Here is a 15,585-nt window from a genome sequence, read left to right as displayed (position 1 = left end):
CAAACAGTGCATCACAGAAAACATTATGCAATTAATTTATTTTCGTATGTTTAAATTCGTATTGTATTGTATTATTGTTATTGTATTTGAGACGTCAGTGAATTACGGAGATGTTTGGGCACATGGTCATAAAGTTTTGTTCGACATAACAATAACATTTAAAGCCGTAATGGTGGAGTCTGAGTTGCCATATGAACTTCAGTTGCTATATAATGCTTCTTCTCTCATTGTCAGAAACATTTTGAAATTATCTCCCAGGTGATCGCTATCTGTGAGCAGCAACATGCATGCTACACCATGGGAAAGTAGCTGCACCATGCAAAGGACAGATAGACAGAAGAGAGGGCCGGACAGTTACATAACTATACCAATGTGTGTGTGTGTGTGTGTGTGTGTGTGTGTGTGGGGGTGTGGGTGTGGGGGGGTGTGTGGGAGGGGGGTGGACAGGGCAACGGTAAATGATGAATTAATGTTTTAATATCCCTTCTTTGGAGAGCTTAATAGAGGAATGAGCCAAAAGAAGCATGCAAGGTGAGAGGCAGCCATTGTAGATACAGGCAGGATAACATGGTGGGCAGATTAAAAAAATCAGGCAAGAGGAGAGCAAGGTGGGCATCAAAAATGTCCAAGGATCTAGCCTTCATGTTTCTGGCCTTGATTATGTGGGCTTGTGTCAAATTTAAATGGCGGTTTATGATATGCTCCTCTGTTGTCAGAATGTAATAGATTTTTAAAACTAATAATATTCATAAAAATCAGTTTTAATCGCTTTTAAATGAGTAATGTCCTATATTTGACAGTTTGTTACATATATATTCCCAGTGGGGTTGTCTTTGTGTTGTTTCAGACCGTGGGGTGAGCTGGTGGTGAATGAGACTGCAGCATGTGGGGGATGTGGAGTGTTTCAGTTCAGTGATTGGGTTAGACTTATGTATGAAGACATAAAAATGCTGTGCATTGTGAACACAGAAAATAATCAATGTTGCCCTACAGGAACTCAGTGAGGAGTGAAACAGAAAAATAAAATGTGCCAAATGTATTGTTAAACCATTAGTGTTTGTGTATACAGTGTGTAAGTGTGCACTGGCCACAATAATTGAAACACTCAAGTGACTGATTTAGATGAATTAGGGCAGAATTGTTTTTGTTTTTAAAATAAAAAGGCTGTAATGATATGGAGCACAACATGCTGGTGGAAGTGACTTTTTCTGTTGAATTAATGGAAATGTTTGATAACAGTGTGACAATGTAAAACATGCACATCTATAAGAAACCATCACATATACTGTAGAAACATGTCCTGGATATAATGCATGTATGTGAACATGCAGTTACTTAGTAAAATTACACAAACAGCAATTCATAATATGCAAGCAGCAACAGTAGCATGACACAACTTTTGGTAATCTGAAGAATCACATTTAAGAGAAGCATCAAGCAGGGGGACATACAGACCAACAACATAAAAAAGCACAGAACAAGGCACACATGTCTACAGATGTATGGAGATCATACTGAAGAGAATCAAAAAAGCAGGAAGCCATACTAACCTCGTGGTTCTAATGTATTGTCTACTTTGTCGTTTACATCAAAAACGCGGTCATGTACGCCTATAGTTTTCACACAGCTGTCTATAACAGAAAATAGGGAGAATGAAAGATCATTAGAGGTATATGCCAAATAGGTTAGTGACATTTGAAGCCCCCCATCTCAGCCCTGAAATTAAACATCTCAAGCAACAAAGCTCATGGCAACATTCAGATGAGGTATGAAGTGACTTGGATTTCATTTGATGTGATCATCTATCATCCTTTTTCATGTTTTTAATAAAAACATTTTCTTAGCAAGTAAAGCAGTTTTGTGATAAATGAAAGTGGTATGTTGGACAGTGGGCAAAAGGTAATTGAGGAGGTAGTGAGGTAACCAGAGAAGTAGACATAAATTGTTTTGACTTTTCAATCCAAATGTGTACTTCAACAAGCTCTATTACAAAGCTGCTTGTTTCATGCAAACACTTACTTGATGGTCGGACGAAAACTTTGAGCTTCAGGCATGTTTTCCTCCCGTTCTCAGCGATGGTGGAGGCTGAAAAACAGGCAATAGACACCGGTAAAGAGGGTGTTAATATAATACATGTACGATCATATGTGCTCTAGACAATAACTTAATTTCTCTTTCCTTCATATCAAGGTTTTCATTAATATATTTTTGATAATGATTATATTTCCTTTTCTGTACATAGCTTATTTAGGAAAAAAGCTAGTTAATGTTGTCTCTTAAGTGGATTTTGTAGAGTTAGTCATGGTTCTTGTGGATTTATATCCAGAAAGTATTTACAGATGTGCTAGGGAAATCTCTCTCTTGGGAAAGTGAAGTGCTTTGCCTTAAGTTCAATTGTACAATATTAGATTCTATAACTGGCAGCAGCTTAATTGGCAGCAGGATCAACGAATATCATTCTGACTTGATGCAAAACACTCAAAACTGGAGGATACAGTAATGCTGCACTAATCGTTTTTGTATTTTTTTTTTCTCTATAAAAACCTCAACACTCTTGAAAGGACACAAAGTTCACACAAGGAGGATGTATGTGCCGCATGTGTGTATGGTCTGTGGTTGCTGTCAGGAAATGGATCCCTTCCTGTCAAACCCATGGGGTGTGAATCTCTGAGCTTTAGCTACCATAGTGGTTGTATCACAAACTCTAAAAATATCTTGCGTGGAGAGCGTGTGTGAGTGTGCACGTGTGTGTGTGTGTCTGTGTGTGGTTGACCACTAATGGTGTTGTGGTGAGGCACCAGGTGTTGTCTCCTGTAGACGAGGATAGGGGTCAAACACATGTCAGTTGGAGCACGGTGGGCACGTACTGTGTGCATCCATCATGGCTAGAGACGGTACAGCATTTTAAAAAAATACATTGTTGTCTTGTGTCAAGACCTCATATCAAACTGGGAATAGTGTAGGTTTTTCTCACTATGATGACATATTAATGCTATTTACTGTAAACTAGTTTTCATTTCTATTTTCGCCCCCTCGGCTGCATGGAGACCATATCGTCCGCTAAAGCTGTCTTCCGGGCAACATTTTATGTCCTCTGTGGATCATTCCACAGCATTTCCAAAGGCTATCATTTGGGATCTGTCAACTCCTCTCTACTGAACCTCTACCTAACCTCTCCCTTCCCCTCCCTCTCTCCCAGCTGTGTCACCCTCCCTTCCCGTCTGTCAGCGTGGCTGCATCCATTCATCAGAGCTCAACTGACTTGCTTTATCGTGTGTACAGCACATACACCACTGAATGCGTGCTGTGTCTAGTATTGTTGGCCTACGTCCTCACAGCTAAATCACAGCTTTTACAATTTTCTGATCTTTTCTGTCTGCAGAATGTTTTATACTCAAAAATGTCTCAGGACACATCGCTGCTATCAATGTCCCAGCATCTATTTCATGTTGAGGCAGTTAAAATAGCAGTGAGCTGTCTCTGTAGCCAGGGCATGTTTAAGATAATTGTTGACTTATAACTATGGGAAAGGCTAGGAAAAGATGGAATCTATTCCTTTCTTACATTTTTCATGCTCTCCTCTCCTGATTTACACTGAAATCCAGATGCCAATTTCTTATCAAATGTATACTCTTTCATTACTGTCTTGCAATGCCCTCTTGAGAGCTCATCAAGCTCTCTCTCGCTCTCTTTCGCTCTCTGGACCCCTCTTGCTTCTTGACCTCGCTGTAACCATTTTTAATGTTGTTGCTTCATCAGCTGTTATCTGTTTCTTAGTCATGTGTCAGTGTGCAAGAGAGGTGACTTGAGATCAGATGCTCTTTTTCACAGTTCAGTTCATATTCAGCAGATGCAAGGAAGTTGAGAGTGGAGAGAGAGAAAGAGAGAGAGAGAGAGCCTTATTATTTCGGTGTGGAGGCAGCCGATGACACACTAATGAACCTTGGCCACCGTCGCTCACCCACTCAGTCACATACACACACCAGTACCCACACAATTTATGTCACTCTTCTTATTGCTCCACTTCTCTTTTCCACCACTACTTTATGCTCCCATTTTCCTAGTGCGCGCATACACAGCCAAGCACACACACACACACACACACACACACACACACACACACACACACGCACGCACACACGCACACCGTCTCCAGATGTCTTATCTTCATCATTGTTGTGGGCAGAGCTGAGTCACAGCCATCGACACCAGCCACTTAGCAAAGGCAGCTGATCATGAGAGAAGTATGGCCCTGATGAAAATGGCAAAGAGCATGTGGGAGTCTCTGTCATGATGACAGTTAGCAAAGCTTATGTGATGTTTATAGATTTGGCCATAACACGCTATCCAACTCCTACACAGGAGAAAATCATGGGCATAAGGTGCAACAGTCAACAGATATGACAATTATGTAGTGATCAAACTAGCTCTCACCAGTTATGTAGTACATTGTTTCTGTGGAATTCATTATTTTCACTGAGCAGTTTGCAGCAAGTACAAAGCTAAAAACGCTCAAATCTGTGCTTTTTATGAATACAATATATGACATTGACCAGCCTCACTTTTACATTGCTCTGCCAATGTGAGAAAAGAAAAGTTTAAGTGAACCTGGATGTAGCCACTGTGTTGATGTCAAACATACTGCACATGGTTGAGGTGTGTTGCTGTACATTCTTGACTACAAAGGAAAGATTAAGCTTTGGCTCAACATTCCTTTCTTGGTAGCAGCTCCAAATACTTGGTGTTTGATGAGGATCGCTCCACCCAGGCCCAAACCGTCCACGCCAGCGCCTGTTTATTTTGGATTACCATGCTGCAGAGGGCCAGCTTATTGTTCTTGTAGGCCGTAACATCAACACCTGCTATTCTGGTTCCCATCAAGACCACAGCCTCAACCATCAATCCATCCAGCCTGAGCAAGTGGCTGCTTTGAAGGACAGAGGCCCTGAAAAGATGTCCCCGAGATGGGCGGGAGTGGGGTGAGGGGTGGTGGTAGCGAGGTCGGGTTACTCCTCTGAGCCTTGTCCCCTAGCTGGTAATGGCTGGTCCCCTCAGTACGCTGCATTATGCATCAGCATTAAGGCAAATGGAATGAAGCAGAATCCAATTACGGAAGAACAAACAGGTGGGCTCAGTGCGGCTTAGGCGCAGTATTGTTTCAATCACAGCCCGAGCCAAGCTTTATTGCAACTGTAATGTTATCTGTAAAACACATTTCCTTTGCCTTTCAATTGAAGCTTCAACAGCACATTCCAGACATGAGGACAAAAAACCATGTGTCTGGGCTGATAGGAAACTCATAGCAAAGTTTACATTGGCTAAATACCATAGATAATATCATGGTAGGATATTGATTTCTTTTCCATAATTTAGGAGGCATATTGGCTCAGCTATAGCAAAATACTCCAGGGTGAGTTAATCAAACTGCTAAAAAAAGGCTTTGTTTGTTATGTTTTTACATCCAATGTCATACAGGGTATTCTTATTGTCAGTGAACCTTTGCCAAGGTTCTGACATTTGGCAGTATCAACACAACCGCAAGGCCTAATGCAATATTGCAGATTAGTAAGCAATATGGCACAGATGGCTTAAAATCATTTGTAGAGTGAAAGTTTCATGTTTCTCGTTTTGACAACAGTTTAAGATTCCCCTGTCTGTGGTGCCGCACAACAGTATCAGTAAACAATCCACTGAGACTTCTTGTCCCACATGTCCACCAGTCTAAACATGCTGCGCCAACAAACCATCAACATTTTAAAAGAGCATTTTTCAGCAAAGCATTCTTTTGATTTCAGCTTTAAAAAAGTCCATCCTGTGACATGTGAACATGGAATAGCATCACGTTACCATGTCTCTAGTCTGCATCTTGCTTTAATAGTGATCCCTGCTTATTTGTTTATTGCTATTGATATTTATAAACACAGAATGTGCAGTGAGAATGTGCGCACCTCACGTATTCTTTAGACCATGTGTACAAATGTTTTTCTAAAGTGATCTGAGGGTGAAGTGATGTGGCGGAGATGAAATAAAAGGTGAGAGATGGAATCTTTTAGTAAAACGTTGTTTAAGGTTGATAACCAACTGCACTGATTGTGTGATTTGTGTGTGTGTGTTTACACAGAGATTTGTGAAATGCAAACCAAAGGCACATTTATAAACCTAACATTGATTAATTGTATCATTCTTTTAATTTACATAGGAGTCCACATTTTATTTTGCTCTTAATATTCTTTTTATTTTATCCTTAGTTGTGTTGCACCTTGTAAAGTCAGTTTAGATTTGAGTGCTACAAACTAATCATTGATTACTTTCTGAGATGTCCCTGCCAACGATAGTTTACAGGTTCATGTGATGAATTAATGATATGGATGGTATAAAGAGTCACACAGCCATGCATAATGACAGCTGTTCTGCCTGTAGGAGAACCTTGCCGGTGCAACACAATCGGTGAAACTGCACTTCCTCTTTCCTGTTTGTTTCAATGACAGGTGTAAAGACTGGAGGAGCAGGCGGTGTACCGATATGAAAACGGCTGGTTCAGGGTGTGTCTTCATCCATATATGGCTCATTGTGGGAGAGGAAATGAGGCTCGTGCACATGTGCCAAGTTCCCAATGACTGAGATTTATAAAACAGAACCATGCGTACGCACGGCTTCATAAATCTGACAAAAAGAATGCATATGCATATTTCTGGCTTTGTGCATACACGCAGTTCTAGTCATGAATCTACAAAGAGTTTTATGTATCTGGCCCCAAGAGTTCACATAAACCACTGTCCAGAGGAGAGGACAGAAACAGACAATACTTACTTTCCAGGCCCTTTGTGCCTTCTTCTACACACATTTCCATCTAGCCAATTAGACAGCTTGCAGCCAGAAGACATTTCTTCTATACTGTGTACAAAAATCACTGCTGGGATTCATTAACACTTGTCCTTCGATCTCAGGGTGTGGGCGCAGTCAAAAGAGGACAATGCTGAACTAAATACACATAAGAAAACCTTGAATTCAAAAGACTCAAGCAAGTTTCAGACAGGGAGAGACTGAGAAAATATTTAAATGACCCTTCCAATAGGTAATATCAACTGTTCCACCGTCCAAGATAATCTCTTTAATGCCTTCAATAGCACACACATACAGTATGAACCCATGTGCAATAAGATTTTTTCTATGTGTGCACAGTTACCCACAAATGTCTTTCATGAAATGTCCTTCCCACATTCAACCGGTTACAAAGCAGCATACTTCTTTACAGATACAAACAAAAAGAGGAGAAATAAAAAGGATAAAACAACTTAAAACTTCAGAGCAGCACATAGAATAGAAACTATGTGCATGTGCATGTGTATGTTTGTCAGCATGCAGAAAATGTTTGCGTGTAAGAAGATGGAAGAGACTATCCACTGAAGAGGCCCATTAACCAGATGCTACTACAGCGAACACACAATAGGAGGGAATGAAGGAACAGGAGGAGCAAGACTTGGATTCAGGCAGCAGAGGGACCATAAACTCTTCCCCCCCGGTGATAGCTGGCCTTTTGCTCTTTCCTTGCATCTTTCAACCTCCACAAAAAGAGAACCAAAGTCATCTCTCATGCCACTTGCGCTGAGGTGATGAGGTCATAAGCAATGAGGAAAAGAGTGAGAGAAAAAGGAAGCAATGAGTTGAGTGGAGAAAGTGAATTAAAATCAATAATACCTAATTATACACTGCACTAGTTTCCTCACGCCATTGTATATCAATGTTATAGTGTGGAGGATAAAAATATTTCCCTTTGCTATTATGTCAATGTACGTCAAGTGTCATAATTTTGTGAAAGACCACATAATGATGCTCCAACAAATTACTCTGTCTTCTTGAAAATGAAAAGCGAGTGAATGAAAGTCTGAAAACGCTTGAAATGCATTCAAGTTATTCATATCTTCATACTCAAATTACAATGAACTTGGTGATTTATTCATTTAAGGGGGAGTTTGGCTTTTAAAAGGAGCCACAGAATAATAAATCACAGTACATAATAATGTTTCATTACTGCACTTAGTGTATCGCAAAGAATCATAATAATATTGTTATGGCCTTGGTATCCACCCACTAATAAACGTGTGTGCGCGGGTGTGTGTCCACACAAATGTGTATATTGCAAGAGAGGAAGAATGAAAAAGAACAAATAAATCAACAATAACCAATTAAATATAATGACTAATGGACTGAGTTAATAATGTATGTGTTAATGGCCCAGGATAACATGTCCTTGTCTTTGTAATACTGAATCATAATCAGCTCCTGAAGACGGCTGCTAGATGTATGAATCATAATAGGCAGAGAAAGAAAGCTCATGCCCTTTGAATCGCAGCTCTCGGCTGCCCTACTTTCATCTGATCTCTTGGCTTTTCACAGCCTTTCTGTTCTGTGCCAGACAAAGTGATGACTACTTTATTGGCGGTCAAACTCAAATAACTTGATTAGATACTTTTCTCCCTCACCCCGCTTTCTTCGGGCTGTCAACAAGTGTGCCATGACTTAGCTCATGCTCTATTATTAGCCAAGTCTTGCCAATGGGCTAGCTCGCTGGTTGACTGTTTTCAGTTTATTTTTGAAAGGAGACCCTTGAAACTCAAATGAGCTTGTCATGGCCAGACCTAAAACAGTGTTTGGTTCTGTAATTGGATCTTCTCAGGAGCCAGTAGACTGAACTGATTGATTTGTTACCATTTTCAAACGTGTGCATGAGTGTGTGTTTGATATGCATATACAGATGGTTGACAAATGAAAGGAAAAACCAACACAGAGTGTCTCAGTAAGGTGAAGGGCCACCATGAGCCTTGAGAACACTACAGGAGTGATGGAACATGATTTTTCCGATACTTATTCCCTCATTCCATCGTTTTATGGAGTGTTGTCTTGCATATGTGTTCTAGTAGATTGAAATCTCATGATGTGTATGTAATCTGTGTTATTCAGCTTTTTTCCCCTTTCCCTCGTGACTGGCCCTTACATGTGCATGTACTGTGTATGTGTGTATGTGTGTGTGTGTGTGTGTATATAACATGCAATCTGAAGGGGAGAAAACACAAAGCTGATGGTTATCTGGTGCAAAAGAGAGACAGGGAGAGTTAGTTAGGGAGTACTGTCATCCAAATAGAAAGATGAGATGAAAAGGGAAGACAAGAAATGATGTAGAAATCAGGGGCGAGGGAGGTGGTGGAATGTCTATCCATCTATCAGGATTATCATAATGCATTCCAGACAGCATGCATCTGTGTGGCTTCTCTGTAAGTCTGCTCATACATATTGTACATGAGCGTATCCGTGTGAGCATGTACGTGTGTAGCTTTCTGTCACATTACTCTATGTTGTCGGATCATTTCTGAATGCTGATGACAGGGTTGATTTTTCATGTGAATGGATGAAAGGGGCTGAGTTATGATGGTGTCCATATGCAGGTCCCCTCCTTGTATCACAAATGGAACAGCACCAGCTCTTTGTCATTATTACTAACCCTCCCATAGCTCCACCAAAATACAGACTCTATACTCCGTCCCCTGCCTCTATTTCATTTGTCCATTAATGTCATTTTCCTGATGCTGCCTGCTCCACTATCTCTACTCCTTTCCCCTCTCGAGAGCTGCTTGAAGGAGCTTGGTGCATCACAGGATTTATGATCAATCACAAGACAGCAAGTCCACGTCTTGGAGAATCCGTCTGAGCTCTGTGTGTGAGTAGCAGTCCACTAAAGCTGAATAAGACCTCATGATATCGTGGAAAAAAAAGCCTTATGCATATCAAAAGGTTTTCTTGCGTGTTAGCTTGGTATTTATGATCAATCTTGTGTTGCATTTTGCATACTGGCCTACGGGCATCTGCAGAGTGATTGAAGTCTCAGCAAATGCTTTTCATTTTGTAATCTAACATGGGTAGAATCATCGCCCACCCTCCGGGTTTTGTTGGCAATTTTAGCAAGTTCTTCATTTGATATCAGCCACAGACTCTCCTCAGGACTCTGTGTAACTGTAATATCATCCTTTCCTGCAGTGTCAGAGCCAGAAATATCTATAAAATAACTCCAACCACAAGTGAGACAAAAAGCTGTTATTGATTGCGTTTTCCGTGAGCAGCATTACCAGTCTATGTAGGTGAACAAGTCAGACGACAAGAAAACGCCATTTCTGCCACCACTCTGCTACTGCATGAACACACCAAGTGGTTTCCTATTTGCCACACATCTTACACGCCTAAAAACACCATAACACTGCTCAGTCATCTCTTGCAGAGAGCTGCCACCGATATTGGATTTCTGCCCTTTTCAGATTAAAATCACTCAAATACAAGATTGTGGATTCTGTCCATATTATAAAAAAAAGCTTGCATCAGCATTCTGCAAGATGGGTTTCACTTAAACCATGAATGAACTGTGAACTCTGACCCGAGAAGAGCTCCCACTGTCCTCGCTTATCCCCTCTGGTTGTCAAAGAAGCAGACACTTCCGAGCTGCAACTCGCTCGCTACTAATACTGCGTTTTGCTGAATTGCTTGCATATGTGGCCACCATTAGATTACCCTCCGCATCTCTCTGAATCTGTAAATTTTACATCTTCATTGTATTCCTCTGTTAATTCTTTCTCTCTCAGCCACCCTTGTCAGTCTGTCTTGTGTTGACCTGTAGAGAAAACACAGCTGGTTGTTGCCTGCAAAAGGATGACTGATTCCAGCTTTCTTCTTGTCTACAATTACCTGCCTCAGACAGAGAGAAGAGGCTGATGCTAACAAAATTGAAGAATTATGACCGCCATTTGAGTAAATTCCCTCTGTCCTGCTGGCGTTGATTAAGCTGTTTCTGTTGTTGGAGCAGATGACAGCAGAACCCTGTCTCCTTGCTCTAATTTTATCAGAGATGCAACAAATCAACTCTCGACCCGCATCAAACTCATAGGGCGAAAACACCATTAACGGGCATTTTCTCCGCAGGAATATGATTTGACATCTTAATTTTCATCTACAAACAAGAAAGCTAATCAATCACGTCACTGTGGGCTGATTTTTCATCCCCCATTCCCTCAGGTCATTTGGTTTCAGAAAGAAATTAGAAACGAGGAAAAGATTAATATTCTGATACTCTGTATGAGCCCTGTTTTATATATAAGATCTCTGCCATTCTGTATGTAGTAAAACACTGGTTACTCTAAATGAATACTAGTGTGATATCTATGAAATATAGATTTTTTTACAGCAGTGCTATAAAACCAAAGGAAGACTGTAGTTTATGAATTTCCTAGATGATGTACTGCTATCTCTCAAGTACATAAGCATATTCACAGTAACTGAAACTAACCTCTACCTCACATGCTTATGGATAGTGACCTCTGCCTCAGGACACATTGACATTTCTGTCTAGTGCAGGTGTGCATAGCCTGCTTCAGCAGGTAATGATGCATGCGATTTTCTCTGTTAGCTATGCTACACTACGCACTCACACAATGTAGGCAAATGGGCTACAAGGGCAAAGTCTGACCACTTCCTTTGTGCTGAACTGCAGATATCATCATACCTTATACAGTAGAAATGTCTTCGCTTTGTTGAAGCTAGTTGTAGTCACTGTCTGTAGTGTAATGTCCACACGGATAGGCAGTGAATTCGAAAATTTGACTTATTAGAGACCTCACATCAGTAAAAATTAATAAGTCACTAAATATTTAAAGAATTATGAAATTAATCAGTCACTAATTACTGTTTGAAATTCATTATTTAGATATTTGGCCAGGGGTACTTTAACATTGCTGTGCACAGTAAGAGATGGTAAGATGAACATTTTATGATCCTCATCGAAAAACTGGGTACATTCAGGTTGCACACAAGAGCAGGAAGGGTCATGTAGGACTTTTGATCAAGTAATTGCAGTAATTTAACTGCAAGTAATCACAACATGTAGAACTAAGTTGACTTTTGCCTCAACATAGAAATAAACCACAAAATATTGAGACAACTGATACTGAATAGTGTCCCTAAAAATATGCAGCATGAGCCTAGTGGTAGAGCATAATCAAAGTTTACTCACAGCTGCACAGCACATTGATAACCTCAAATTTGACAACAGAGTATGTTATTCTCATTAGCAACAGTAATGAGACTGGATATCATCACAAGGTAGCTGGCAAACCGTTGTCACAATAACAGTCTTAAAGTTAAATATCAACAAGACTGTTTCATAGTTCAATAGGCATCCACATCTCAGAAATCAACCTGGACACATAACATTGATTATTATTAAAAAGAGCTAAGAAACGCCTTCACTTCATTAAGCAAGTATGGTGTTATAAGACACTGACAAACTTCTGGCACTATACCACTGCAAATGTTCCAGCAGGAGGAATTTGAGTACTTTATGGCAGCAAGACTGAGAGGAAATGACAACACTAAAGGTTGTTGAAACTGCACAATAACTCATCTGCCCAACACTGTCTTTGCTACAGTAATAACATGCACGGAATCCTGTCAGACTTATTGTTCCAGGAAACAGACACTGTTTTACTATCTTAGGTCTGACTGAATACTGTAAGCTCTGACTGAGGTTGCCCAGTAGCTGTCATTGAAAAAGGTTATTTGCCTCCATGTACAATACACTTTATTTTATCATTATTATTAGTCAAGATTAGCAGTGACAGATTCAGCATCTTACGCAAACACTTTGGTAGGACAGATTCTTGACAAGCATCCTTTCATAAAGGGGCTATTTTTCTTCTTGCAACATCAATGCAATGCAGGTGACACAGATGATGGCTTAATTACCAAATTATGTGATTATCTTGCAGAATGCCGTGATGTTTAGAAATGTATGAGAAATGGTTTTCAACCCAGTATTTCTGTTTGGCCCCTGATGAAGGCGTAAGTCGAAATGTTGGGCTTTGATTCAGCACAGTGCTGTTTAAATAAAGAAGTTGTTGATGAAACGAACAAGTCTGTGTGTGGTCCTCCTCCTTCAACTTCTCGCAGCAGCAGTGCTAGTGTATTGTGCCAATTTTAAATAAAATATTCTTGATATTTTAGTTTTAAATTATTTCAGCGTGTTCTTTATTGGTTTTTTTGCCACCTAGTTGGCAGATGATGCGATGTTATACATTGTTTTGTTAACTCATTAGTCATAAGAACTTAAAAAGATGATATATGTAAATGCTTTCTGGTGTGGCTTTGCACATTTATACAGTATGTGGGATAAGTCGTGATGAAAGAAGAGATCATTGCTTAAAGGCTCCATGAAACGGAAGTCTTTAGCTTCTGTATTGTGACGTATTTCTCAGTGAAACAGAATATTTGAGCGGTGTACAGTTACAAAAAGTATTTAAATCAAATCTTTTGCTTTGGATTGGATTGCTAAAAAGTGAGCAGGGCTTAGAGTTCAGCTCAATACAGAGCTACAGAGAGAAACGGAGCTACAGAGGACTGTTGGCTCCACACACACCTCACTCACCTGTTGTTAGATCAGGAGGAGGACAAGGGAGAGATGAATGAATTAGACCTAAGCAGCCACATTGTTTTGGAAATGAAAACAAAGTTTTTGCCCAATGATATCCAAACACACATCTCTTCCTTTTTCTCTCCATATTGCTCTCTTAGCCTCTACGACCCACAAACGGCAAAGTGCAGTTTTATATGACCGGTGTGGTTAGCTACTTGCCAAAAGTCACATTTGACTGGATGAACTTTTGTAAACACTCCTGAGTGTAGGATGAGTCATTAAACATTTGAAACCGTTTTACAGGAGGAGAAAAGACAGGGAGTTTGATGTAAAAATACTCTGATACTGATTTTTTGACATATATTTGGCATATAATGAGATAAATGAACAATTAACACAGGGACACAGGATTAAAACTGGGAAAATGTATTTTTCATTTCATGGGGCCTTTAAGCAGACAGACACTTTACCAAATGGAGGGGATAAAGGAGCACAGATTACAAAGGAATGTTTTCATCATCGAATTGGAGTGATTTTAAGAGTGGATGAACACTTTTGAAACAAATTGCAGGAAAGTTTTACCAACAGTTGGCCTGTAACTGTGCATGTAAGCTTACAGTACACACGCACAATAGAACTTGAGAAATCTTCCTGAAAAGTTTACTTAAACTCAGATGACCCTAAATTGTTGCAGTTCACACCAATGAGTGTACAAATAAGATTAGACATTCAGTTTTACTCTTTTAAAAAGATTAGAGATAATCAAGCCTGAGCCAATGTTTTTTAATTTATTTCTTTCACCATCTTAACTCCTGAATATTTATAATAATAGTATGTTAAGCCAAAATGCAATCCCCAAGAGAATTTCAGCAATTAGGTTATACTCTTCTGAAAAATTCCCTGTTGTGGTTTAACTTCCCAGCCTGTTTGCTTATTTCTCAGTTAGAAAGTTGTATTCATCACCAAATTCTTAAGATTAAAGAAGAATAAAAAATGATGCAAGCCACTGCAACCTGAAAGGCCTTGTATGTTTCTACTTCTAGGGCATGAGGAAGACTTCCTGATGATGGTGATGATGATAATGATAGTAGAGACAGAAACCGATGTTGTAGATGAATTGGCAGGTGTAGTAATGTAACTACCTCTCAGCCTCTCTCAGTCTCTCCCCTTAAGCTCTACATTCTGTCCACTAAAGAGACTGTCCAATCCATCAGCAGCCATCTCCCCCTGCTTCGTATGGACATTCAGGCTGGACACAATGGCAGTGGGAAATCACATGTCAGATGACTTCATGGTAGATGACTTTAATATCCGCCACAGTAGCCAGAGAGGCTATATGCTAGAATCATTCAATAGCCAATGAAGCCGCGGGCCACTAAACCAATATGGCATGCTACACCAGAATGGATGTGTTCCATGGAAGCCCTGTCGGTTGCAGTGTAATTTAATCTAGCCCTTAGGACAAGCATCTCTCAACAGGAATGGAAAAAAAAGAAAATGTTAGAAATAGAGACTTGAGGGAGTGTAGTCTCATTTAGTATGACTGTCAATGCAAATTGGCTATAAAAACAAAAGAAAATCTGGTTATTTTTTAAACAGCCAAATAGCCAAACACTTGGTTGTTGAAAGGCCTTTGGATTTCAGGCGATTTGTTTTGTGGACAAGCTTGAGAAAGAAGAACGTTTAGTCACCAAGGCAACAACGGCTAACTTTTCTGTTTTGTTTTTTTTAGGCCCGCACTCTACTGTGTAATGGAGCAGGGAAAGAGAACGAAACACATGAAAAGTATAAAAGACAGAAGTCTTGGCTCACTGTTAGGTTAACTGCTTCATAAAAAGGTGCCAATTTAGAAAACAGATTTCAGGGTGTATAGACCTCTTAGCACGGCTCAGCTGACTCTATCAACGGTGTCTTTTAAAGTGGCAGAAAACACAAAGAAATGGGGTTTGACAGCTATCTAGAGCTGCATTAACACCACAGGCTAAATTTTCCAGATAAACAGATATAGTAAAACTAGAAGTGTTCAACTGGAGAGTGTTAACTGTTAAAACGGACACCCCCTCGCTCAGAAGGAATTTATAGATCTTTTCTCATACATTCGCTCAAAAAATGCACAAAACCCTTAACCTTTTCCT

The 15,585-nt window shown here is 40.0% G+C and overlaps 1 protein-coding gene across 2 annotated transcripts in view; it reads right to left on the bottom strand.

The window, feature by feature from the left end:
* efna5b (ephrin-A5b) overlaps positions 1 to 15,585 on the bottom strand; it is a 100,600-nt gene that overhangs the window by 4,865 nt on the left and 80,150 nt on the right. The window contains exons 3-4 of one of the 2 annotated variants that reach the window (XM_042422304.1): positions 2,020 to 2,085; positions 1,551 to 1,631 (exon numbers count right to left, since the gene is read on the bottom strand). In XM_042422304.1, the coding sequence (XP_042278238.1) occupies positions 1,551 to 1,631; positions 2,020 to 2,085 (147 nt within the window). The remainder of the gene's footprint in view (positions 1 to 1,550; positions 1,632 to 2,019; positions 2,086 to 15,585) is intronic. The other variant, XM_042422305.1, reaches the window with a different exon arrangement.

This window comes from Thunnus maccoyii, chromosome 9 (genome assembly GCF_910596095.1).
Source record: "Thunnus maccoyii chromosome 9, fThuMac1.1, whole genome shotgun sequence".
NCBI classification, from domain to species: Eukaryota; Metazoa; Chordata; class Actinopteri; order Scombriformes; family Scombridae; genus Thunnus; species Thunnus maccoyii.
This window is presented reverse-complemented; position numbering and strand designations above follow the sequence as displayed.